Raw genomic sequence first — 25,478 nt, 5'->3', positions numbered from 1 at the left:
CTGAACAACTCAAAGGTGACCAGGTGTCATGGGGACTTCGTGAAGAGAATCGCCTTACTCCGGTTGATCTTCCTAAACCGGCAGGTGACCCTCTTGAAGCAGCTATAAAGACATTCAAATCTATATGTGATTAAGCAAGCACTTACAGTATGTGGTAATGTTTATGTGAATGTTTAATTATCATTTATCATTGTAATTTAGATATCAACAGTATTGTGGTTAAGTCTCCAATTAATTAACACTGTGCCAAGTACTTATTCTTTTACACATTGTCTTTCTGCATTTCTTTGAGCCAAAAACTATTGATGACATCAATCTGATAGTATTATTTTCATCATGTTGATGCTGAGGTTCAACATGTTTTGCATGCATTTGTTATCTTATGTAGCATCACAAAGCACCTTATTGTGTAGATCTGTTTTCACATGGAGAAAAAAAAATCCTATTAAAAGTGTTTCTTGTTCTTCTGAGTAAAAAATGGTCTTATTTGCTTATAAATTTGATTTAGGTTTTACTTAAAGCATATGAATTGTGTAGAACTTTTGAACAATAAACATTTCAGTTTTTGTTGTGTAGAGTATTGATGCAACATCCAAATTAACTTGTATTTAATAAGAGGAATGTTGAAACAGATGGGCACGGGATGGAAAATCCATGTTGTGACGCATAACAGACCATTCATTTGAAGATTATTAAAGTAATAACTCTTGTTGGTATTTTCAAATTAGCATCAGATTCTTTGGAATGTTCTCTTTGAATCATACAGAGAATAGCCTGCTACTTTATTAGCTGCTCAAGGCTCTAAACATTAATAGGAAAAAATGCCTTTAAGTAATACTTTGATTTGTCTGCCATCTAATTTCTTATTGAAAGTTTTGTTTAGGGCAGTGACTCAAAGTGTGGAGAGGATTCTTCTCTGCACCATTCAAATCAGACACACTGACACTGTCCACAAGAACCAGTGAAGTGTGTGTGCAGTGTACTCATTCTTTTTTATGTGCGATCATATGGAATGACATGAAGGTGAATGATATATGTTTTGTTTTCTTTTGGGGCTGACAAAAAAAAGAGAAGCTCTGCTTTAAGCAGTGTGAATTGAATAGGCTCTTGGTTTAACCAGCAGGTGGAAGAGTAGTTCAATACTATAAAACTCCATATACTGTATACAGTAATGTGGAATTGATGCAGGAAAATATAGCTACTGAATTAATCTTATTGATTTTACAATTGCCTACAAAAAAGTTAGAAATTATGTTTTTATGATAGTACTGATTATGTGCACAGCATAATTCTATTAAATTTTGAATAAACTCAAAATGTAATATACTAAATACTATTTCTGTTTAAATTGAAATTACTGTTTGAAGCAATTTAAGCTCCCAAGGCTGAACTTCTGTTGTAGATGGAACATTTACACCACTGACAGTCTGATTAGATTAGCAGACATTGGAGAAGCAGCCCTTCTTCATCTCAATCTGTCAAAAGTTCATTCCTTACAGATGGGTATGAGATGAGTCTAAAAAACCTACCAGTTACACACAGAGAAAAGCCACAAGCAACTACACTTATGTCTGTGACAGATTCATCAGTTTTATCAGATATTTCTGTTTCCTCAGATAAATGTGTATGTTCAAAGAATAGACAATCCATCGAAAGTTTCACCTAAACATCTCTGTGATCAGATTATCTGCAAGGATTTGTCCCTGTCGCTGATACCACTGCCTCATATTCAGAGAGATATGAATAAAATAAGCGCGGATCAATGTCTAATTTATTTCTATCATACCATAGATAGAGAAGTCAGAGGTCTGTGATTTAGTATTCACCAGTTTGTGACAATACCTGTAATACATATTTAGGTAGTCCAAACACCTGTTTACCATTGTATCCATGTACTGAGGGATTGTGTGTAAGTGTTTGTGCTTGCATGCTGCTGTGCTAGGACATATACGACTAAAGCCAGGCTGTCCTAAAGCCGTGATGTTTTATTCACCTCTGGTTTCTGGACACGCTCACTATGCTCATAAAGGATGAATGGTTTGATGTATCAGGGGGACTCTTTGCATTCCAGATGAGGCCAAAACCACATTAAAAACACTCTCCAGTCTGAGCTGATCCAGCACAGGCATCCTTACATCAGCCTAACATCCTGGATTGATGGCCAACCGTTGGCTCAACCGCCACAGGGAAACAACAGACTGACTCACCACAGCCAGTGAGAGAATTATCAGCGTAAATGTGTAATTCAATCAGTCCCTCTGAGTTATCACTGGATGGTTAAATGTTGGATTGGGTAGTAATACCATTATCAACATCAAATCCTGTTATTTCATGATTCGAGTGAATTATTTTGTAGCTAACTAGTTGTCAATGAGTGACAAGTCTGGCTTTGTTATCTGGGCCGCGCCTTGAAGAGGAACAACTTTGCTCAGCAGCAGTAGTGAGCGTTTATGATTTGACTGATGGCTGGTGTAGAGTAAGAATATAAGAACCAAATTTACTTTTTATACACGGAGTCTCACTCGAGCTCACACACATTAACGTTTGATCACATTTACTACTGTTCCCCAAGCAGATTTTTTCAACATTTTGGTTTCATGAACTTGCTGAGTTGACTAACAGAAAACTGCTTGGTTTGAAAGTGATTCTGTGTGAGCTGTGCTTTATACATTGCTAGACTTCTGACAATAGATAACGGCCCTTTGTGCCTGCAAAATCCTGCTGAAATTTCACTAATATGAGAGCACCTTTATGCAGTTTTCTCACACCGATGCAGTTGCCTGACCTCGAGCCCATCAACCTTGCAGCAGAACCCCTGCTGACTGATTAAAGCCTCTGACTTTGGTGTCTGCAGGAGAAGCAAAAGACAAACAGAAATAAACAAAGCATTTGCTCATGGTATACAGAAGGGCAACAGGACAGATCCCCATTAGTCCACGTTGGACACTGCCAGTTAAAGGAGTTGGACAGGGGCAAGGCATTTACACCAAGTGCCTTGGGGGGTGGGGTGGGGTGGGAGGATTCCCATCCTGCAGGAGTTGGATTATATTTTCTGGGTGTCGTACATGAAGGTCCTGTAGGTCCCTCCACATAAACAGGTAACAAACAACAGTTCCGGTCTTTAAATCTGATTGGCCAAGCAGTGTTTCAGTAACAGCACTGGGACTTTTTATTGTTAGTATCACTCCACTTGTCTGTATTTGTGTGTGTTCCTATCGGTCTGCAAATATGTTCAATAGTGGTTGGGATTTTCAGTGACACTTTCTGCAGGTTACATTGTTACACAAGTAAAGTGCATGACGACAAGTGACTGCCTTTATAAGTGAGTCATAAGAATCACTCATTCAACCGATTCATTCAAAACCAGATTGATTCAGGAACGAAACAAATGATGAGTGAGCTCCACTGAATCATTCATTCACTCGATTGGTTCAAAAACACTGATTCATTCAGGAACTAAATTCCACTACTCTGAGTTTATTGGAGGTGCAGAACTGTTGATTCTGAACTGTTTTCTTTGGCAAAGCAAAAATACACAAAACAACTGCTAATGTAAGTTACTCAATTTTAACATTATTAAATTGAACAATTGCATATAATCAATATCACACCCATAATCGTGCTGAATATTTGTGAAAGGTTGCATATCACCAAGAAAAATACAGTGGTGTCTTGAATCTTTTAGAATGAATCTTTTAAAATAAATCAGGTGCCTGAACAATTCACTGAAATTCAGAACAGCACTCCTGTTTCAGAACGCAACTTGTGTTTAACTTTATCACAGCAATACTTTGAAAAGCTTCAACCTGCAGAAACTATATTTGAGTTTGTGAGATATACTGTAAATCTAGGGCTAAATGCAGCTGGAAATGTGTTTGATTCTGATACTCTTCTGAAGACTTCCCTTCAAAGTTTGATCTCAAAGCGCAAAACTACTTGTCTCTGATCAGCATCTGCAGTGCTGGATAGAGCGTCATCACCCTAAGCATAATACAGTACTTCCTTCTCTAAGACAGAGTATTGGTATTGCCAGAATCAAAGTCTCATGTGATTTGAGCCTGCTTCCTGAAGTAGGCCATCCATACAGTGACTTTTACTGGGACATTTGAGACAAGTTCTGCTGGTGCTGCTGGAGGTTTAAATTAGGCATGGAGCATTTCATCAGCCCCTGTCGCTACTGCAAAAGCCTTTGATGTGCCCCAGACAGGGTGTCCTTCCCTTCACACCAAGAGCCAAGACAGCTTAATGAGAAAGAAAAAGAGGGAGAGTATGCCTGTTGGGTGCATACACAATTGAGAGAGTAGAACAACTTTATTGGAAATGGCATTAAAGACCAAAGCAGACAATATATTCAAGTATTAAGCTGAAGACATGCACAAAGTCACTAAATCGCTCAAAAAAAATTTCTGTTCATTACACTTGATGTTGTTTTGCTTAACTTTTTTTATTATTGCACCAGTGTTTTTATATTTGGTACATTTCAAGTGTCAAGCTGGAGATCAAGCACACTTAGGAATTAAAAACATTTGTCATGTCCTTTAAATTTCTTTTGACATTCTGGTAGTCCAAGCTGTTCACTTCAACTGCATCCAGTATGAAATGATAGCAAGTGGCCAGGGCACTATAATATTGCTGTTTTTTTCTGGAAACACTCTCGCTCATAGTTTTCCAGTATTGCAATTTCAATTATAAACAATAAAATCACTATATGTTATGAAAAAACGGCATCTTTCTTGCAAAGTTATTGCTATGCAATTTTTACAGCCTTGTTGCCAAATCAAATTTTGATAATTAAAACCCTGATTTGTGTGATTTTGTTCTTTCCTAGCAGTCAACAAAATCAAACAATATAATAAGAAATATCAAATAAATACATCCATAAAAATCAATGAGTAGACAAAATAAAAAAACAATAATAAAAATGCAATTTGTGTAAAACTGAGAAAAGAGATTATTTCCAAATTATGTTATTTCTTGGGTGTCAAACTCTAAGGACACCAAAGTGTATTATATTCATGAAAAGCGCCAGCTGTTGACAGTTTTATCAGCTTAGTTAATTTTATTTTAGGTTAGCCTGCCATAATTTCATTTATTCTCATAGCACAGAACACCAATCCAATGATTAAGTGAGTCGGCTTATGATAATGCATGAGGTTATTCTGTTAAAAAAAGTGAATGTGTTGTGGCAAGTCTGTCAAATTTTCTGAGCAGAAAAAAAAGCATTTAACTGCTCGCTGCACTTGCAAATTAATTCAGTTGTTTGGCTAAAATATGCCTGAAATGAACATGCAAATTAGATATTTACAAAAATCCCTCATTCATGTATTTTTGATTGTGAATATTCAGATTTTATTATATTTTATTCCATTTCCACCTTTCGGTGAGATTATTTTGATCAGCTCGAATGCACTGCCAAAGGTGTTGTTACTTCTGTATTTATGAAACACAGATGAATATCAAAACTGTACACTGCACTTATTTAAAAAGGTGTAGCCTATTAGGTGCAGTGAAATGTGTCTGAGTGAGGACTGGATTTTTTCTAGTCTTCTGATGCCCCAGATTTCAGATGACATTTGTGAAAATGTTCCCTGGTTTCTTTATTTCGGGCTCATGCTTTTCATTGGAGTGACTTTTTGTGTTGTTTTAAAAGCCAGGCTGCTTACGGCATGTTGACAAAGAGCATTAGTGTTTCCAGCATGTTTATGACCTCAGACCTGTCTGCCTTCAGTGTGTCTTATAAGGGGACCGACATCTCTACTGATACGGAGACAGACAACAGACAAAAGCCTGACACATTAAGAATCAAATCTAGAGATGCTTTCTAATAGCGCTTTTAGCAATAGGCTACCACTGGTATTTTAACATAATTGGAGCTATGACTCGTTTCTGCAAAGCCCTTTAAAGGCCAATGCTTAATTTTACCAGCAACTAATAGTATTAATTTAGCGTCAATTAAATAAAACAAAACAAAAGACACACGATTCGGGAGATCAATTCCTTTTTTGCCCGCGCGCCACTAACGTTAAATGAATGATGTAGCGGCGGGTTTCAAATCGGGTGTGTCCGACGTAAAACACAAAGTTCTCAAATTAAGTGAACAGGTTTGTTGGTGACCATAACTTTTACTTACATATTTCCATATTTCTCGTAGACCACGGCAGTGTCTCCAGCACCGCTTTTAAGCGACGGCGCTCCTCACGCGTTTTAAACATAGGCTAAAACGTAATTAGGCTATATTATAGATTCACGAACAAATGACTCTCACGATGTGGTTCTTTAAATGAATCGTTCAAAAAACACACGAGCTGGAGTTACCGGTTTGAATCACTTTGAGGAATCCTTCATTGAATGAACTCACCTAATCTATCAGAGCCGCTGAATCAACAATTAGCCTACTGAACTGCAAGTTGTTTGTCAGTGAATCTTTGCTCAAAGCTGCTCAACTTCGGTCACTGTGTCTTTAGTCTACAGGGAATGAAACTGAGGAACACTCACTGTAATAATATTAGGGATTAGAAAAATTAATAATTAAAACAAATAAAAAAAATTAGCTAAGAGTGATTTTACTTGGGTGGGTCCTATATGGCAAAACCCCATGAAAGTATGTATGTATTTATGCATCCATCTCTGTTCTGTTGTTCTGTCACTGTTTTGTTTTGGTGTAGGATGTTTCTCCCAGATTGTTCGGGATATGCTTTGGATCTGTTTTTTCAGATGTTTTTCTTCTTCTCTTTTGGGAAGCAGTTGCCAAAGAAAGCCATTGATTTTGCAGGTTCTTCACAGCAATTTGTGGAATTAATTTGGCATTAGCACTCAAAACCGATATGGTGGTCTTTGAAGGGACCATCAATCAGTCTGTCATAATTGTGAGTCTCCATCCCCCCTGGTAACTTGAAGCAGGACGGCAATTTAGCAAATGCATTTTTGTTAGAGAGAGAGAAAACAAATAAACTTGGTATCAGCAATATATCTCCCCCACCCCCATCCTTCCTTCCTTCAATTCAGGCGATGCAGCTGATGTATCAGAAGTGAATCTTATTAAATTCTGCAGGTGCTCTTTGAGGAAGGAAACACACCAACCCGCCCCAGGAAGCCAACTGATTGGACGGCGAGTTCTCTTCATTGCTCCTCTTCGGCAATGACAGGAAAAAAAAAAACTTTGATTAAAGGACAAGTCTAAACAATACTTGTCACTTAGTTAAAATTCTCTCAACTTAGAGTTTACTTTTCTATTTGCATCAAGATGGCCCTTTGTAGTCAGTCTATTTTAGCCTAAACAAAATCGACCACACTAATTGCAATTGTTTAGCATTCAGCAACTAGCAAGTATACATAATGAACAGAGCATAGATTGGAACTTTTGCAGTGTCAGCCCAAAAAACTATCGACTGACATTTAATGGTATTTTTATCCTTTGATGAGAGGAAACTCACCCATGTACATCATCTAAACACCGTGACCAGAGAGAATAGTGACTAATCACTCAGAATGAATGTGACAAACAAAGGAACTAAAGCGAATGGACTTATGTAAATGCACACCTGTCTCTGGAGGGCCCAGCCGTGGCATCGAACATGAATTAATGAGAAAATCTCTGCTCTCCCATTAAAGGCTGCTTCGGTTTGTAATAGACTGCTACAGTTTGTAACTGATGGGGTATTCACAAAGAAACTCATGCATACAAAAAAATCTCTGTCTGATCTTCTCGAAAAACGTTATCATTGTTTTATTCATTGTAATTTTTAAGGCAATCATTACAAATTTCACAGACCACGGGAATGACAACAGCAATGTTCTATGTTCGGTTTGGAAATAGCTCACCATGCATATCGACTGAGATAAAAAGAGGTAAAGAAGAGAAAAAGAGAGAAGGAAAAGGAATCCAGCAAGGATGGGATGCGTCATGCTCTGTATGTCAGTTTTGAGGCGAGCAGCAGAGGCTAAACACAGAGCAATAGGCCAGTTTGTCACTGAACCCGTCTGCCATTTTGGCACAATCATGCATATCTCACAGAGGGAACGCTGGCACTGGACAAGGGCCATATCTTTAACACATAATTTACACCTTTTCTACTATTACCTCTTTGCAATGTTTTTGTGCACTACTATATGACTTACTGCCTTTATTATAGTGGGGGAAAAACAGTATTTGATAAATTTACACCAAGTCATAAAATTAACCCATTAACATTCTCTGGAGCGTGATTTACATGTGTTTCAGGATGCTTGTAATTTGTTCTTGGATTTACAAGTGACCTAGCAGCAATAATCATAAATATTAAATTGGATTAAAAAAGGTTATGTTTATGCAAGTAGAATTTCCAGGTTTACATTTGAAAAACAGAATGCAATAAAAACCCCCTTGAAAAAAAAAACACTTTAAAAACAAAAAAACTCTCTTCTCAACAATAAAAGGACTATTATCTACTAGTTATTAACTAGCCATTAACAATATCCAGTGAAGAGTAAACAAGCCTTTAAAATCAATACACCTGTTAACTCTCTCAAACAGACCCTTTCACCCAATGCTTCCTTTCCAGGCTTAATCGTCACCTCCTAATTGATTGATGGATCACTTCATTCTCAGTAACTCCAGGTGTGCTAATAACACAGGGTAAAAGAAAGGTGTATTTAAACACATTGTAATCCGGGAGTAGATTTTCTAAATTTAACAATCTTTGTGAAAGAACATTCTCATTCATGTTGTAAAAGTGGGTTAAATAGGAGGCAATCACATCTTGTAAACATCTGTGCTCACTTACAAATTAGTAGTTTGAGGACCAGTGGAGATTTAAAAATAAAACTGCAGTTAATCTTCACAGTTCATAATCTACATTATATTAACAGATAGATGTTGTAAAACCAAAACACTGGTACAACTTGGGACAAACAAGCAGAGATGTCAAAATGTATCAAAACTGAGTAAGAACAAGTATAAACGGCCCTTCTGTCCAAGAAAAAAAAGCAAGACAGTCAGTATTTACCGATACATACCGATTTGTCTGAGAATAGTGATTATTATTAATTTTCAAAATGAACCTCAGACAAAAGAGGCTGTATACAAGGCTGTGTATGCTAAACGAGTAAATGTTTTGAGATTTAACTGAACGTCTTAAAAAGTTTGTAAAATTAGAAAGGAAATCAATACGCGCTTCCTTAGTAATAATACTGCATATAAAATACTGTTTCTAATTTATGCTTGCTATCAACCTTTAATGTAAACTTACTGTATGTAAGTTTATTAAATTGTGTTTAATGCTTATCCTGTCAGTATGCCAATGCTATAAATGATTCAAAGCTAGAACATTTAAACAAAGTGGCATTATGTTTGTGCTGCGGGTAATGCAATTTCAGCTGCATGCAATGTGTCTTTCATCTTTTGAAACCAGTAAAATAATTCCTGCCATGGTGAAGAATAGAAAAGTGTTTTAAACTCCAGGGTGAATCCAGGGAATGAAAGGGCAAAGGTTCAGGCTGGACACGGGCAGCTGCAGGTGAGTCAGACAGTGCTATAAGAAAAACCGCAGACGCTGCCTCATCCCCAATCATCTTTAGCAGCGAGTGGCGAGGAATCTCTCGTGTTTCCCCTGATAGCTCACATGTGTCTGAGGAGTTGCTGTACAATATCAAGACATACCGGCTCCAGAGCAAGGAATTGGAGGAACAAATTAAACTATGCTGGAAAGTAAATTTGGTGTTCTTGAGAGCTGATTGTGCCTGAAATTTCAGTCTGTTTACAGTGTAATGAATCTGAATTTGTGACCTCTGATTAACATTTACAAATTTTACAGCTTTAAGAAAATATTTGTGCTTTTCACTTTTACACTGGATTTTTCTTAACTGATTTCATCTGAAGTATGTAAATACATTTAATACAATGTATTAATGCAATGTACAATTGGTTTTACCTGGATTTCATGCTCAAGAATAGAAAATCTTGTTTATCATAGCTCTAAAAAGCTATGAATGGGAAACCGCAATGGGAAATATTACGTTGTACTAAAAAGACTTTGCTCAAAACCCTGTGGAAAAATAAAACCACCATAACACAAACCATCTACAAATTCTAGAAACAAATCAAACAATTTCACTAAACAAATTACTCATTCAGGGTATAATATTTCAAACAACCACTTACAATTTCACTATTTTTTTAAATCACATTTTCTAATGCTCGTTTACCTCCTCTGGTGGATACGAGGAAGATTTTCCTAATATAACACACAGTCCTCACATGCTGATGTGCTATAGCATTTTATAGATGTTGAAATGTTAGAGATGTTAAATAAGCAGAAAATTGCATTGCTTGCGCAGATACTCTCCATATATCCAGCACAGTTGGACGTATGAATCTGAATGAGACTGATCCAAACTATAAATTTTCATAGTGTTGGCTAATTTGTAAAGAAATTATGAGGGGGGAAACAAACTCACAAACCAATAAGAACCGTCCTTTACAGTTCAAACTCCAGAACACACATACAGTTTTCAATTTCTCCAGTGTATTAGATCCAAAAACTGGGAATTGAAACCATCCGCTTTCCTAGATGCCTCACACTGAATCAGTTGTATTGGCTTTGAATGAGATCCAAATTGGTGGTGACATAGCATCGCCTGTTTTCTTTTAGCAGGCTGGATAAACTCATACGGTGGGGGATGGGCTGAGCCCAGGTGGGCTGTAGTCTGGTGGTGTCTGGTTGGGCTTGATGCCCCTTGACTTCATATATAAGATTAACTGATCCGGGATCTCGGCCAGGACATCCTTGGCAAGCCGTGCCATGCTCAGGACATGGTTTCCCGTCCTGTCCATGTAGTCTCTGAATGGTACGAACTGCAGGCACAGATCAGATTAGAAAGTAGTTAGTTATAGGTGTTTAATTATTCTGTGAATCATTTCCCTGTTTTTAGTGTAGTTAACTGAAATACCCATGTAAACAATGTAACCTGGTTGTTTCACAAAAAATACTCTGGATTCTTTCATTATTTACAGGCTGCACAAGCCTTGTTGTTGTTTGTTAGCTTGAGTTATTTTTTCAAGTGTGATGTCTCAAGTGTTCTCTAAATCTGAGATGCCTGTAAATGTAGGTCACCAAAAGTTATTCCTTAAGAAACTTCCCCAGTTATATTACTTTGACATTCCTTAAGCTACATAAATATTTTGCTGAGATGAGTGCATATTAATATATTTACAGATCTTCTTTATGCACCAAAAGCTTGTAACACTCCAAAGAGAAAGGAAAAATTGAAATCGCATCATATGACCCCTTTAAGAAACAGTTAGGAAGATGCTGAGTACAATACAAAAAAAGCAGTAAAGGGTTATGCAGTACATTTTCTTTTTATGATTGCAGTACATGAAATATAATAAGACTAATTAAACAGAAAAGAGAATGAGGATATAGAAGAAGATATAAAGATGAAACTAAATAAGATTAGTTTCAGGTCTTACCATCAAATTCAGCTTGGCCAACTCCAACAATAATGATAGACATAGGTAGTTTTGCCGCCTGAGAAAACAGAGAAGACTAATTATATGTCATGATAAACAGTTCACATGCTCTGATATAATCCTACAATTCCTGTTTGATAAGATTATTCAAATTTACTGTAATGGTGGACTAACCTGTATGTTTTAAGTTTAAGATTATGCTTAATTTGATTAGTCAAAGAAACACATCGGACAGTACAATCCAAAAAATAATAATAATCTGAAGAAAATTATATCTTTAATTTACATTGGCTTGGTATCATTGTATTACAGCAATTTTACTGTATCATTTTGTTGTTTTACAGTCATAAGAATCTAATGTGAACCACAAAACAAACACATAAATAAATATACTTTTTACGGTTCACCCTTACAGGTTTTTTACCAGATAGCAAGTTTTAACTTAATGACAATAAAGTTGAAACATTTTATACATGTAATACACAGCTTTTGATATCAGTAACCAAAGAAAATGGGTTATTTTGGAACATATTAAGCCAGTCGTGTTTGAAAGAACGCTAGGACTTTGACTGTGATGGTTTGAAAAGAATATTTTGACAGCGTGATTTTTTCACATACAGTGAGGTGAAAGCTATGCATTATTCAGACCCTCCTGGATCAACATTCTCTCTCCTGTGCTAACTGTCCCTGTTCCTGATAAGATGCCTGACTGACAGGTCAAATCCCCTTTATCAGAGAAGTAAAGAGTGAGTCTGTACTGAGCCAGCTCAGAGGCTGCTTACCAGTGACAACGGATAACCAGAAAACCACAGGATATTCAGAGAAACAAAACTCACTTTCTCCCCAAAGCGAATTCCCAGTGATTCGAAATGAAAAGTAATTGCATATAATGCATCACACATGATCACAGCAGAAAGACTAAAATACAAGAAATACATACAAGGGGAAAACATGATTTCTATGAAATGTTATCTGAAGAGCTTATAATGAAATATACCTTTAATATATCAAATATATAATGATAGAAATATTAAAGGGGTGGTTCATTCCGATTTCACTTTTTTAACGTTAGTGTCTAATGTTGTTGTTTGAGCATAAACAATATCTGCAAAGTTACAAAGCTGAAAGTTCAATGCAAACGGAGATATCGTCTTTTAAAATTCTGGCAGTTTAATGCCTACAGAAACGTCTGGTAGGGACTACAACGAGTTACTTGCACCCCATAAACACAATCAAGCCTAGAAAAAACCCAGTGAACCACCCCTTTAAAGGCTCCTGAGGGTTTGAATTTTGAAAGTACTCCCCCAGAGGGCCCGTGAAAGCCTGTTGAGAGGAATGAATAATTTGACAAATAAAGCTGGCTGGACACACAGCCTCAGTCACACTGATAAGTTTGTGGGCTGTAATGGAGTTAGAATTGGAATTTCACCAGGGGCCACACAAAAACACATCACACAAGATGAAAAAGAGCCACTCACACACTCACACAGAGCACAAACAAACCCTAAACTGTGGGGCCTGGAGAGCTAATCAAACCAAATGAGTGAATTATATCATTAATTCAGAGATCGATTCCTTCAATAATACTCCTTCAATAATACCAAAAGATGGACTCCATAAATTGTCAACAATACTAAAGCAGAATCAGCTGACTGCTTCTTTCAGAATTTCAGACATAAATATACTGGAAATCAATATGAATAAATGACATATTTATATTGGTTTTCACTGTGTTTTCTTATTTCTGAAAAACACAGTCAGCTGACTCTGATTTACTAGCTCTATTTTTTTTTTCAATTAATAAAATATTAATTTGTATATATATGTGTGTGTATGTGTGTATGTGTGCACGCGCCGTGCTCCTTAAGTGAAGGCTGTGAAGTCTAACAGATACTCACTTGCTGTCAAGACAAGCCTTTCTGCAAAATGGAAATACTTGCATGACTTTCTAACATTTACAGATAAGGATAGAATCTCAAGATAAAAGTTATGAGCTCTGGAAAACATGTCTCAAATGCATTAAGCAGCACAGCCAACTTACAGGAGGGAAAGCCGCTCTAAACTGTATGCTGAGTTAGTTTGAAATTCTTAATATATCATCAAGGTATATCAATATAAACTGTATTGTCCTATATCTTTTATAAATTTTTGTTATGAATATGTGTATCTTTATACCCCTAATACATAAATAAATAGGCAATACTTATTCTATCCACTTGTGTTGTGATGGGGATGGTATTGGATCCAGGCTGATTTTGTCTACCAGTCCACCCGTCTGTATGCCTTGTGCAGACAGGACATTGAGTGCTTGGTGCCAATGGGCAAGGATTATAAAAACATATTTATGGGGTTGGAAGTAGGTCAGCATTCCCGGAAATGCGCACGGGGGACAGAGGCAGTCATGTGTTGAAAGAAATAGAGCTGGGAAGATGAGTCTAAACAAACACATTTCACACACACTTCATGTATTCACTGCTCTATTTCCTGTAGGTCTTTCCTTCAAGTGCTTCTCTCGCAAACTCTCTTGCTCACTTGTTTGTTTACTTTCCCTCTCCCTCTTGTTTCTCCCTGTTTTCCTGACTTTTTTTTTTTAACAAATACCTCTCTCAGCCATGAAGTAAGTGCAGATTACTGTGAATTATGTGATGTGACACATTTGCAGCTAGCCTATAATAAACTCTGTGAATTACAGTGTTCTCTTGTCCGCTGAGCCACATACCCACTTGCTTGGCTTCAGTGTATTCTTAGATTCTCAGTGACTGCTTGAGCATGCACATCTGCTGGTATCAGTGAGGATAAAACTTCTTTGGAGTCATTTAATAGATTTAATAAATATTAAATACATAATTTTTACACACACACACTGGAAACATCATTCCTTTAATCACTATTTGTCATGATTTTCCGTAAATACTGAAATATCCTTAGATACATTGACTTGAGAAGCAAAACTGAATAAGATATTAAGACTTTTCATATCACATATCTTTAAATACGTTTATTTAATTAATTATTTTGTTCTTTATTTCAATTGACAAATGCTGTTTTCTTATTTTAAGCAGAAATCTAACTAAGTTTTATGAAGTTCGACTTTTTTAAAAAACTATGCCAATAGGGGTGAGAAAAATAAACATAATATCTGAAAATAAGTCTTAATTTCTTATGCAATCATTCTTCAAGTAAATTATTCATTTATATATTTTTTTTTATTTTAAGGATGTTTAAATATACACTGAAAAAATAGTAGGAACAATTTTCACTCAGAAATTGATGGTACATTTTTACAATCAATTACAAAGAAATGGCAGCCCTGGTGAAAAATAAATGTACTAAAATGTATTTGAATTACATTTATTTCATGCTAAGTACACTAAAAATGCATTGAGTTATTTGTGTGCTTAATAAAATACCCTGCAATTGTACTTTTGGTATGATAAACTGGTATACTTAAAGTTAAGGTTACACTTTATTTTAAGGTGCTCTTGTTACAGTGTAATTATACATTTAAGTACTAAATTAAGATTAATTAACTACATGTACTTACTATATGGTTAGGGTTAGGATTTGGGTTTGGTTTAGGGTTACTTACATGTAATTATGCATAATTAATTGTTATTATAATAGTAAGTCCATGTAACATGTGTAATAAGGACACCTTAAAATAAAGTGTTACCAAAATTAATTTAGTACTTAATGCATTTTAATTGTGCGGAAGTAGTGCTGAAGTCCAACTAAAGATATACATAAGTATATTTGATTGTGCTACAGTGGAACTATTTCAAGTATACACTTTAAATATCTTGCATTTAAAGACCGATATTATTCAAAGATCATACAATCCTCATCAATAGTGACATTGAAACACATTTTAGGCTTAATATTAAGAAATGTGCATTGTGCACAAGTAGTCCTCCAAATAAAGTTTAGAAAAACATTTAACTTCAGTTGCTCTAAGAATATAGATATAGGGGACTTAAAAAAGTTATTGGGGGTGAGAAAAATTTACCTTTGCTTCTCAAGTTTATTTATTTGAAGATGTTTAGATATTTTTTATTAGGAAACAAGACAAAAGTAATGACTGGAAATGGTTATTACAGAGTAATTACTCTTGTTCGAAGAACACCAATGGTCAAAATTAGTGATGACAAAAACCAGTGACAATTCAGTCCATGGAATTAACCTATATTTCGCTTCAGCTTCAGCTAGTATATATATAAGAGGTCAAATCACTGTGAGTGGAGCGAATCAGCAGTCAGAGTGAGAGAGTGCATATGAGAAACACTTCAAAGTGCTCATTTTTATCTAATCATTTTAAAAAGACCAACAGAAAAGAGCACATGAGTGGAATTTCCATATCGGACTTCAATAAAAATCACTCAGGGAATAGATATTAATAACGCACATGAAGTGTTCAGTCATTCAAAGTGCATGAACCCATATCAGTCAGTGCAGAAATGTTTACCGTGTAACCAAAGACCAAGATCCAAAGCATCATGGGTAGAGGGTGAAGAAGAGACAGAGCAGCAGGCAAGATCTTAAAAGGAAGGTGTGGCTGTTTTAATAATGTGACTAAACAGTCGCAAATTCCCTTTAAATCCAGTCTGCTGGGTAACCATAGCAACGGTGACAGATGAATCCCATTAGATGCAGAGAGGACCTCAGGAAGACCCAAAAAGCACCTTAAATCTTCGTAGACTTTGCCTGGGGCACTTTTGATGCAATGTTACACCAGAGTATGATGAGACAAACTGTTTTTGAGGACAGTAGGCTAGAGAGAGAGGTCAAGGATAACTCACATTGACGATGGCTTCTTTAGTCTGAGCCATATCTGATATCACACCGTCTGTGATGATGAGAAGCACAAAGTACTGTGAGCCGTCTTGAACTGCTGCAGCATACCTGTGTGTGCAGACACACACACACACACACACACACACACACACACACACACACACAGTCACCTTTTCATATTAACAAACATATTAGCAGAAAACGTTATCCAAATCACCCAAATGAACCATAACCAAAATATGAAAATCCATGCTGGAACATGTTTGTTTTAACATGGAGGATGAATAATGAAAAAATGAGCATCCTCAATGCACACTTAGTATTCAGTGCTGAACCTCATGCACATATATATTTGCTCTAGGATGTCCCTGTGCTATTGACACAGATCTTCTGCCTTCATCAAAATCCCATAATGCTCTTTGTGATGCAAATGATTCACTTTACAGAAGCTATGACAGGAGATCTGGCCTCTCTGAGGTCCACACACGGTCACAGCAACAAGAAACAAATATTTTTTGCTTGTTAAATCATCTACATGTTCATTTTGACAAATACATACAATCACTAACACATTAGCTACAGTATTCGTGTATATAGAAGCCTGTGTCTGCTTCAGAATACAGAAAAAGTCAAGTGCATCTATTTTCTTGTAATTGCGACTTCTTGTACTTTTTATTCTATTGCTCACAATTACAAATTTGTTTCACATAATTGCAACTTTATAGCTCACAGTTGTCACTTTGTTGCACATAATTGTGACTATATCTCATAATTGTGACTTTGTTTCTCATAATTGCTACTTTATAACTCAGTTTGGACTTTGTTTCTCAAAACTGCAATGACTGCAATGACAGTCGTCATTATTTTTTTCACAGTTGCGACTATTTCTCACAATTTCAGCTTTGTTTCTCATAATTGCGACTTTATATCTCACAATTCTGTTTCCCAAAATGCATGTCACAATTGTGACTTTGTTTATCAACTGCAACATTCTCACAACTGTTTTTTTTCTAACAATTGCAAATTTTTCTCACAATTTTAACTTTGTTTCTCAATTGCAATGTTATATTTCATACGTTACTTTGTTTCTTACAATTATGACTATCAGAGGCGTCATGCCCATTCAAAGTGAGGGGGCACGTGCCCCCTCAGATTTTTGAGCCAAGTGGATTTTGAATGCAGCTTCCAAAAGACAAAAAATAGCCGAATAATATTTTGTATATTTGATACAATCACACCGGTGTGATTAGAACGTTCAGCGTGTCATATCATCAGCTGCTGCTGGCGCTGAGCCAGAGACAGACGCATTTGTACAGCACTGCGCATTAACCAATCACACACGATGCTGTTGAGCTTATGAATGCAATTACCAATCAGAGGCGTTCAGATGAGTCATTGCTAAAATGCCGGTGTTTTGTTCAGTCGCTCGCTGACTGAATACTTCTTTCTGGCGAATTCTCTCGTTAGAAACAATAACGTGCAGATGTGTGTATAAATAAGTAAGATATTCATTTCACAGTGTAAACAGCTTCAGTGATTTTAATGGGAGTTTTTGAGAGTGCTTGAACTCTAGACTGTCAGTGAAAATGTTCTTTGATAATGTAAATGTTCTTTGCTCTCTTTCTGTACAATAAAAGTGTTATGATTAGTAGCCTAACTTACAATGTTTTTATTCACATTAACTTTCAATGTTAAATTCACATTAAATATAAAGTCAGTCGTATTAAAACTATCTTATGGCATGACACCCATATCTGTTGCTTAAGTAAACAGGATTTTATGCATAGTTAATATATTACATTATTAGGCTACTTTGACCATCGCCCACTATAGATCAATTCCCCCCCCCCCCCTCGTGCCCCCTCAAAAATAATGAGTGCATGACGCCCCTGATGACTATGTATCACAATTGTATCTATTTTGCACAGTTGCGACTTTGTCACAATATGGTTTTATTTCTTATTTAAATTTTTATCTGACAGCTTAATTTTTTACTATAAGGTCAAAACTTGCTTTCATATTTTTAGTACCTGGGACAGCTTAAAAAAAATATGCAAACAGCAGCAGCACCCTAAAAACAGTGAGCTTATATGAGTGACACTTTGTTGATTACAGTGACAAATTTACATGACCAACTTGAACACATTGTGAAATCGGTGTAGGAAAATCTTTTGTCCTCAAGCGAAGTTCCGGGTTGTGCAGATTCCTATTGTAATGACTAGATTTTGACCTCAAAAATTTACCAAACAATAGTAAATGTGACCTTTACATCTCCAAAAGACCATCAATTAAGTTTCTGGCTATGAACCTTTAGCCAATGAGTCCTACAACACCAGGTAAAATGTGATCTTTTGTTTTTCCAAAACTGTAAAGCCACCACTCAAAATAAAGTCTGTCATGGTAAAAATTTTTGCTCGACTGAACAAAGACTTTAACTTAAAGATTTGAATAGGACAATATTCTATTCATTTGAGTCCAGAAATCTATCTCAGCGCTGTGTCTTTCTTCTTCTTTACACAGGATAAGTTCTCAACTGTGCCAGCATGCTCCTTTGAGCGAGTGCTGTTGAATTTTTCGTACCTTGCTACATGGTTGATGACAGGAGCAAAATTGGTGGGTCCGTAGAGCTGGACAGTCTTCAGACTCTCATGGTAGGCCTCTAGGATGCCCTCCATCCCATTGCAGTATGGGTTATCTACATTACCATTCTTCAAAAAGAACAACAGATTTCAGTCAACACTATGCCTCTGCTGTCAAGGCCAAACCAGCAGATTAAATTAGATTAGATTGTTTGTTTCAAGTATGGCTGCCTCGGTGAGGAGCTCTCCAGTTGTTTTAATGGTTTTGTTTGTTTTTCCTGTCTGTTGTATTTCAAACACAATAAGTTTTACCAGGCACGAACTGCTGAGCATTCGGCAGCACACACCACACAACCTTTTACCGATTTTTGATTACTCTGATTATTCATAAGGATTTGATTACTTTGATTACTCATAAGGACTTTTCAAACTCTGCTGCTTTGTGTTTTACGGAAACCTGGCTGAATGAAGGCATTCCGGACAGCGCACTACAACTGCCGGTCTTCCAGCTGTTCAGAGCGGATCGCACCTCAGAATCAACAGGCGAATCGCGTGGCGGTGGGACATGCTTCTACATCAACGAAAGGTGGTGTACAGATGTAACAGCGTTGAAGAAGATGTGCTGTCCTGATCTAGAAGTGCTTTTCATCAACTGTAAGCCTTTCTACTCACTGAAGGAGTTTTCCTCATTCATTCTTGTAGGTGTTTACATTCCACCGCAAGTGCACATGAGCGCGGCGCTACAACAGCTGGCTGATCAAATCACAGACACAGAGCAACAACACCATGACTCTGTTAATCATTTATAATAATCAATAATCATTCTCGGGGACTTTAATAAAGCAAACCTCACACGTGAACTGCCAAAATACAGACAGCACGTTACTTGTACTACCAGAGACAGTAATATACTGGATCACTGTTACACAATAAAGGGATACATATCACTCTGTCCCACGGGCAGCTTTGGGGCTCTCTGAGCACTGTTTATTTCATCTTATACCAAACTACAGGCAGAAACTGAAATCAGCTAAACCTGTAATAACTAATCAAAGCGGGATTTACAAGCTTGCTTCGACTGCACTGATTAGAGTGTTTTTGAAGCTGCTGCCACCAATCTGGATGAACTCACGGATTCTGTAACATCATACATCAGTTTCTGTGAGGATATATGCATCCCTACCAGGACTCATTTAACTTACAACAACGACAAACCGTGGTTCACTGCAAAATTCAGATAGCTCTGTCAGGCCAAAGAAGATGCCTACAGGAATGGGGACAGAGTCTTGTATAAACAGGCCAAAAACACACTGGAGAACAGAGTGGCTAAGAGGAACTGAATCTGAAAAGCTGAGAAACCAGTTTTCTGACAGTGACCCTGCATCAGTGTGGAAAGGACCAAAAGACATCACCAACTACAAGACACCATCCCCCAGCACTGTGTTGAATCAACAATTGGCCGACGATTTGAATGAGTTTTATTGCAGGTTTGAAAGACCCTGTCTCACACCCCACACCCATTCTGACCTTCTCTTTATGGACCTATTAACACCTCCAGCAGCCCCCTCTCCCCCTCCTGCACTTCAGGTTTGTGAAAAAGATGTGTGTCAGGTCTTCCGGAAGCAGAAGAGAAAGAAAGCACCAGGCCCAGACCTGGGCCTGTGCTGACCAACTGGCCCCCATCTTCACACAGATCTTCAAAAGATCACTGGAGCTGTGCAGGGTCCTGTGAGGATGTGAGGATCCTGTCTGTGGACTTCAGCTCAGCCTTCAACACTTTCATCCCAAACCTCCTCATGTCCAAATTAACTCAGCTCTCTGTGCCCACCTCCATCTGTCAGTGGATTACCAGCTTCTTGACAGACAGGCAGCAACTAGTAAGGCTGGGAAAATTCTCATCCAGCACTGGTGCCCCCCAGGGATGTGTTCTCTCCCCACTGCTCTTCTCCCTGTACACCAACGACATCACCTCTAAAGACCCCTCTGTCAAGCTCCGGAAGTTTGCAGATGACACTACCCTTATCGGCCTCATCCAGGACGGAGACGAGTCTGCTTACAGAAAGGAGGTTTAAGAGCTGGCTGTCTGGTGCAGTTATAACAACCTGGAGCTGAACACGCTCAAAACAGTGGAGATAATAGTGGACTTCAGGAGAAACCCCCCTGCACTCCCCCCACTCACCATCATGAACAGCACTGTAACAACAGTGGAGCCATTCAAGTTCCTGGGCACCACCATCTCTCAGGACCTGAAGTGGGAGTTCCACATATGGCGCTTTTCCACTGCACGTTACGGCACGGTACGGCTCGGTACGGTTCACTTTTGGGGGGTTTTCCACTGGGTACAGTACCTGGTACCTGGTACTTTTTTTAGTACCACGTCTGTTGAGGTTCCAAGTGAACCGTACCATTACCAAACCGTGAAGTGTAAACTCTGCTGATCACGGATTGGCCGGAGAGAATCGTTACTAACTTGTTAGTTACTATCGTCACTGAACTTGCGACACAAACACAACAGAACCGCTAGATTTAAATCAACACAGCCAGTGAAGGATCGAACGCAACTGTTTTTAACGAGCGCACCTTTTTTAACAACCAAAAAGTGGCTGTTTCGTTGTCTGTTGAGTAAGTACAGACTTTCCACTCGTTGATAGCAGAGGAGCGGATCCAGAGAGATTGCTGGGGCGACGCGGAATGAACAAGTTTTTCAGGAGTCGTGGCAGTATAGGCGGCGCAACTAACGACATGTGAATAATCCCGCCCACTCTAAAGCGGTACTGAACTGCAGTGGAAACGCAAACCGAGCCGAGCCATGCCGTGCCGTACTGAGCCGTGCCAAGCTGAGTCGTACCACGCAGTGGAAAAGAGCCAATAGACTCCTTTGTCAAGAAGAACCAGCAGAGGCTGTACTTCCTTCGCCAGCTGAGAAGTTTAGCCTGCCACAGGAGCTGCTGATACGGTTCTACTCTGATGAAATACAAGGTAAATATTTTTTTTATATTTTTATTTCCTATTTACTTATCTATTAACTATTTTTATTATGTGTGTCTTGTCTTGTCACTGTCATTCTGTTTGAGCTGAGGAAGCTTCTGTCACCAAAACAAATTCCTTGTATGTGTTCCACAAATATGGAAATAAAGCTCTTTCTGATTCTGAGATTTATCATAACACTTTACATTTTACAAGATATATGTCATTATTCATTTGAATATAAAACTTTAGAGTATAGAGTATTTGATGTTCTTTAGGGTGTCTACACACTAGAATTTGTGCCGCCTCAGTGAATTCAACTGCAAATCAGTTGATTTCAATGGTGATGGTTTTTAATGGAGTGGATTTCAATTGCATTTCAAGGACATGAAGGGAAGCCAAAAAAAGTCATTCAACCAAAAACTGGTTCTTTCATGGTTCTTTCTGCATACTAAAATTCCATTTTGCACATTCATATTCGTCTAATATACTGTCAAAACTTTCTCTAGCGTGTCACCCTTAGGGATCTGAGAATCTGTTCAGTATTTTATGATTCATCATTAGATAATTATTCATGCTCTAAGGACAGTGATATTTGAAGAGTGAAGCAGCGAGAATGAATAGTCATGATCCTAAGTTCTAGCACAAGGAAAAAGAGGTGGAAGGAGGAGTAGCTGATGGAGGAAAAAAGCAGGCAAAAACTAATTAAGAGACTCAAAATGCTCAACGAGATGACGGTTTGACACACAATCATCATGAATGCTTGGGTAACGTTAATGAGCAGGAGTGTCTGGAGAGCCTTATTTACACATTACACATAGATGTAACCAAGCATTTCTAATTACTATATCATCAACATATGAGCAAACTACTAAACAAATACTTCAAAACAACCATACATACCCTCACAAATTAAATTTCACAAACAGGATAAAGTAATGATATTCAGAGTGTCTGAAAAACACGGCATGCATTTTAGGATTCGAACAGAAATGACTCTGGATATGCGACAGCTAGCTGTCAAATCCACATAATCTATCATATCTAGGAACAGGTACCAGGGGAAATTCATGGGAAACCCGGCCATCTGGAGGAAGTTTGGCTCCAAAGCCCAATGCAGGAAACATCTTATCGCTGTCATAGTCCTGAATGATCTCGCCCACGGCCTTCAACGCCATGGCGTACGCGTTCATCTGATAGGGGTTCATGTAATGCAGGGAGGTAGACTGAGAAGGGTTCCCTAGGGTTTAAAGAGAGAGACAGATCATAAATCAAGGTTAAAATCTTATTCAGACCTGTTGGTCAACAACACAGAGAACAAATCCAAAACAGGAAACACAATAAAAAAAAAAAACAACCTTACCATTGGACGCAGTGAAATCAATGGCCACTGTGAAATGGATCTGAGTGCTAGAGAGAGACAAAGAGAGAAAGTAAGAATGAAAGCATTTCAATTTAAGCCAAATTTTTCACACATTACAGATGTGAGAACCTGACAGTGAGGCTCAACAAAGGTGATGGATCCTGATTCACCCCAAACTGTGGCATAGATCCCATTTCCAGCTTCAAAACACTCCAATGTTTCCACTCCCGCTGTTCGAGAGGTTGGTGTAATTACCATCTCCAGCCCTGCATTGTGTCGTCTCTCTCACCTGACAGGCAGACAGCCAACCTCCTGCTCAGCAGCCAGACGTTCCTCACAATCAACTCTGCCTGGTGGGCAGATCCAACATCTGTGTAAACCCACTTCTTTTCCACATTTTTTTTTAATTAGGGCAACAGTGAAACTGGTCTCACAACAGCAGTCGAGGAAGACTTCCAAATACAAAATCACCAAACATCACAGATTTGCTCACAACTCTGTTTTTATACTGAAATCAGTGGGAACTCCAGCTTAATCCTGGATTACTGATGCTTATCATGCAGAGAGACTGGCTGGAGGACAGTACATTCACCGGACACAGTATAGAGCCAGTGATTACCCACTGATTCTGATGATAGCTAGAGTTCAATGGGCATCAGAGTCTTTTAAATAACAGTCCTGTGAATGACAATTTCATTCAAGCAATCCAAAGAAGTTATTTCATAATGTACATCAGTTTGTGTGTTTGTGTGTGTGTGTGTGTGTATGTGTATATATATATATATATATACACACACACACACACAGTGGGGTCGAAAAGCTACTATAAAAATTGCATCTGCAATTTAATACCTTATTAGTTACAAAACATAAAAAAATTGGATGAAATTTTTAAATGAAATATTTTTATGAAATTAAATTTTCACTTTAAAATGTTCAGTTTATTCCTGGTTCAAGTTAAACTTTGGTTGGTTTTAAAGTCCCAGTCCTGTTCTCCCTGAACTTTTCAGTCAGTTTTCCACTAACACATCTCAGATAACATAAAAAAATAAAAAAATAAATTAATGAAAAGTGCTATACAAATAAACTGAAATTAAAATATACCAAATCAGTTACAGATTCTAATATGGGCATTTTTAAATGGCCATAAAACATCTAAATGGATAAAAAAAAAATAAAAAAAAAGTTTTACAAGAGTTTAGTTTGCTATTGTTTATCTCCATTTAAATTAACAGAAAGCACTGAGCCCACAGAAAACAACTGGCTAATCTGAACACCAGCACAATGGAACGGATTATACGAGAACAAACAACTTTTTCTGCTGCTGATGGGAGTACAGAACACTTGTACAGATAACATCTGAAGCACTGAAAAATATCATAACAACATCTAATATCTGAATCTCAATGGCATTCCCTTTTCAGCATGAGCTCTGCTGTACTCTCAGTGCAAATGAGAAATGAGCTCTGGACAAGAATGTCGGAACACAAGTATGAGGTCAGTGAATATTTATAAAAGATTTCCACACAGACAAAGAAATCATCCTCTGATGCAAGTGGGTAAAACGCAAAAACGAAATGGGGGAAAACCATTTCAAAGCAGGCTCTAATCAGCAGGCGGCTACAGCTGTCATTCATATGCAACCCCTGCGGCGAGATGTTTTCCTAAGAGCTGATTCATCAGTGATGGGTCAACATCCACTGTACATCCGCAAACATGACCACCAATGAGGGATTCAGGCCAAATCATATTCATATGCAACACAAGGGTATTGTGTTTATGCAAAGACCTTGGGTAAGGACCAAAAAACTTAATCCATTTTACCAGCCATTTGTTATTATTATTTAACTCAGCACAACATAAACAGGAAGGCAGGGGGAGCTGCACAATGGTGATTAACAAGCTCTGTTTATGCTCCTTTATCTTCATTCCTTTTTTCTGTCAGGCCGGGCTAGAGTGAGCTGAGGCCGGGCTAGCGTGAGGGGAAGCACCGGCTTAGCGTGAGGTCGAGAACGGCGCGCCCGGAGGATCCGACGAATGAGCGGCAACCACATGTGACGGACTTCCGCATCGTCCACAGTGAAAGTTGATGTATTCCCTCAGCGACCAGCACAGATCAGCTCTAGGCATGACGAAGCGGATATCGTCCTCTTTTGGAAGACCAAACAAAGTAGTTTCGCTTTCACAATGAAGCACACAACGTCTTCACGACAGGGCTGCAGCATCAACAAAACTACAGCGAGAATAAAAGTTACGCCTTCTTTCGTTGCGTGAACATTTGGGCGGCGTTATGCAAATCTTCCCACATCGTGACATAGATATGTGGGGG

General features: G+C 37.9%; 2 protein-coding genes across 3 annotated transcripts in view; one reads left to right on the top strand and one right to left on the bottom strand.

The window, feature by feature from the left end:
• LOC107678930 (5' exonuclease Apollo-like) overlaps positions 1 to 426 on the top strand; it is a 3,869-nt gene extending 3,443 nt beyond the window's left edge. For both annotated transcript variants that reach the window (XM_016474338.1, XM_016474333.1), the window contains exon 6: positions 1 to 426. This exon ends at the window's left edge or, in 1 of these variants, runs on beyond it. In XM_016474338.1, coding sequence (XP_016329824.1) covers positions 1 to 134 — 134 coding nt within the window. In that variant the 3' untranslated portion in view covers positions 135 to 426.
• Positions 427 to 10,562: 10,136 nt separating this feature from the next.
• LOC107680032 (copine-8-like) overlaps positions 10,563 to 25,478 on the bottom strand; it is a 72,921-nt gene continuing 58,005 nt past the window's right edge. The window contains exons 16-21 of the mRNA XM_016475791.1: positions 23,150 to 23,196; positions 22,845 to 23,026; positions 18,821 to 18,948; positions 16,246 to 16,348; positions 11,450 to 11,507; positions 10,563 to 10,831 (exon numbers count right to left, since the gene is read on the bottom strand). Coding sequence (XP_016331277.1) covers positions 10,563 to 10,831; positions 11,450 to 11,507; positions 16,246 to 16,348; positions 18,821 to 18,948; positions 22,845 to 23,026; positions 23,150 to 23,196 — 787 coding nt within the window. The remainder of the gene's footprint in view (positions 10,832 to 11,449; positions 11,508 to 16,245; positions 16,349 to 18,820; positions 18,949 to 22,844; positions 23,027 to 23,149; positions 23,197 to 25,478) is intronic.

This window comes from Sinocyclocheilus anshuiensis, unplaced genomic scaffold, assembly GCF_001515605.1.
Source record: "Sinocyclocheilus anshuiensis isolate Anshui unplaced genomic scaffold, SAMN03320099.WGS_v1.1 scaffold13, whole genome shotgun sequence".
Taxonomy (NCBI): Eukaryota; Metazoa; Chordata; class Actinopteri; order Cypriniformes; family Cyprinidae; genus Sinocyclocheilus; species Sinocyclocheilus anshuiensis.
This window is presented reverse-complemented; position numbering and strand designations above follow the sequence as displayed.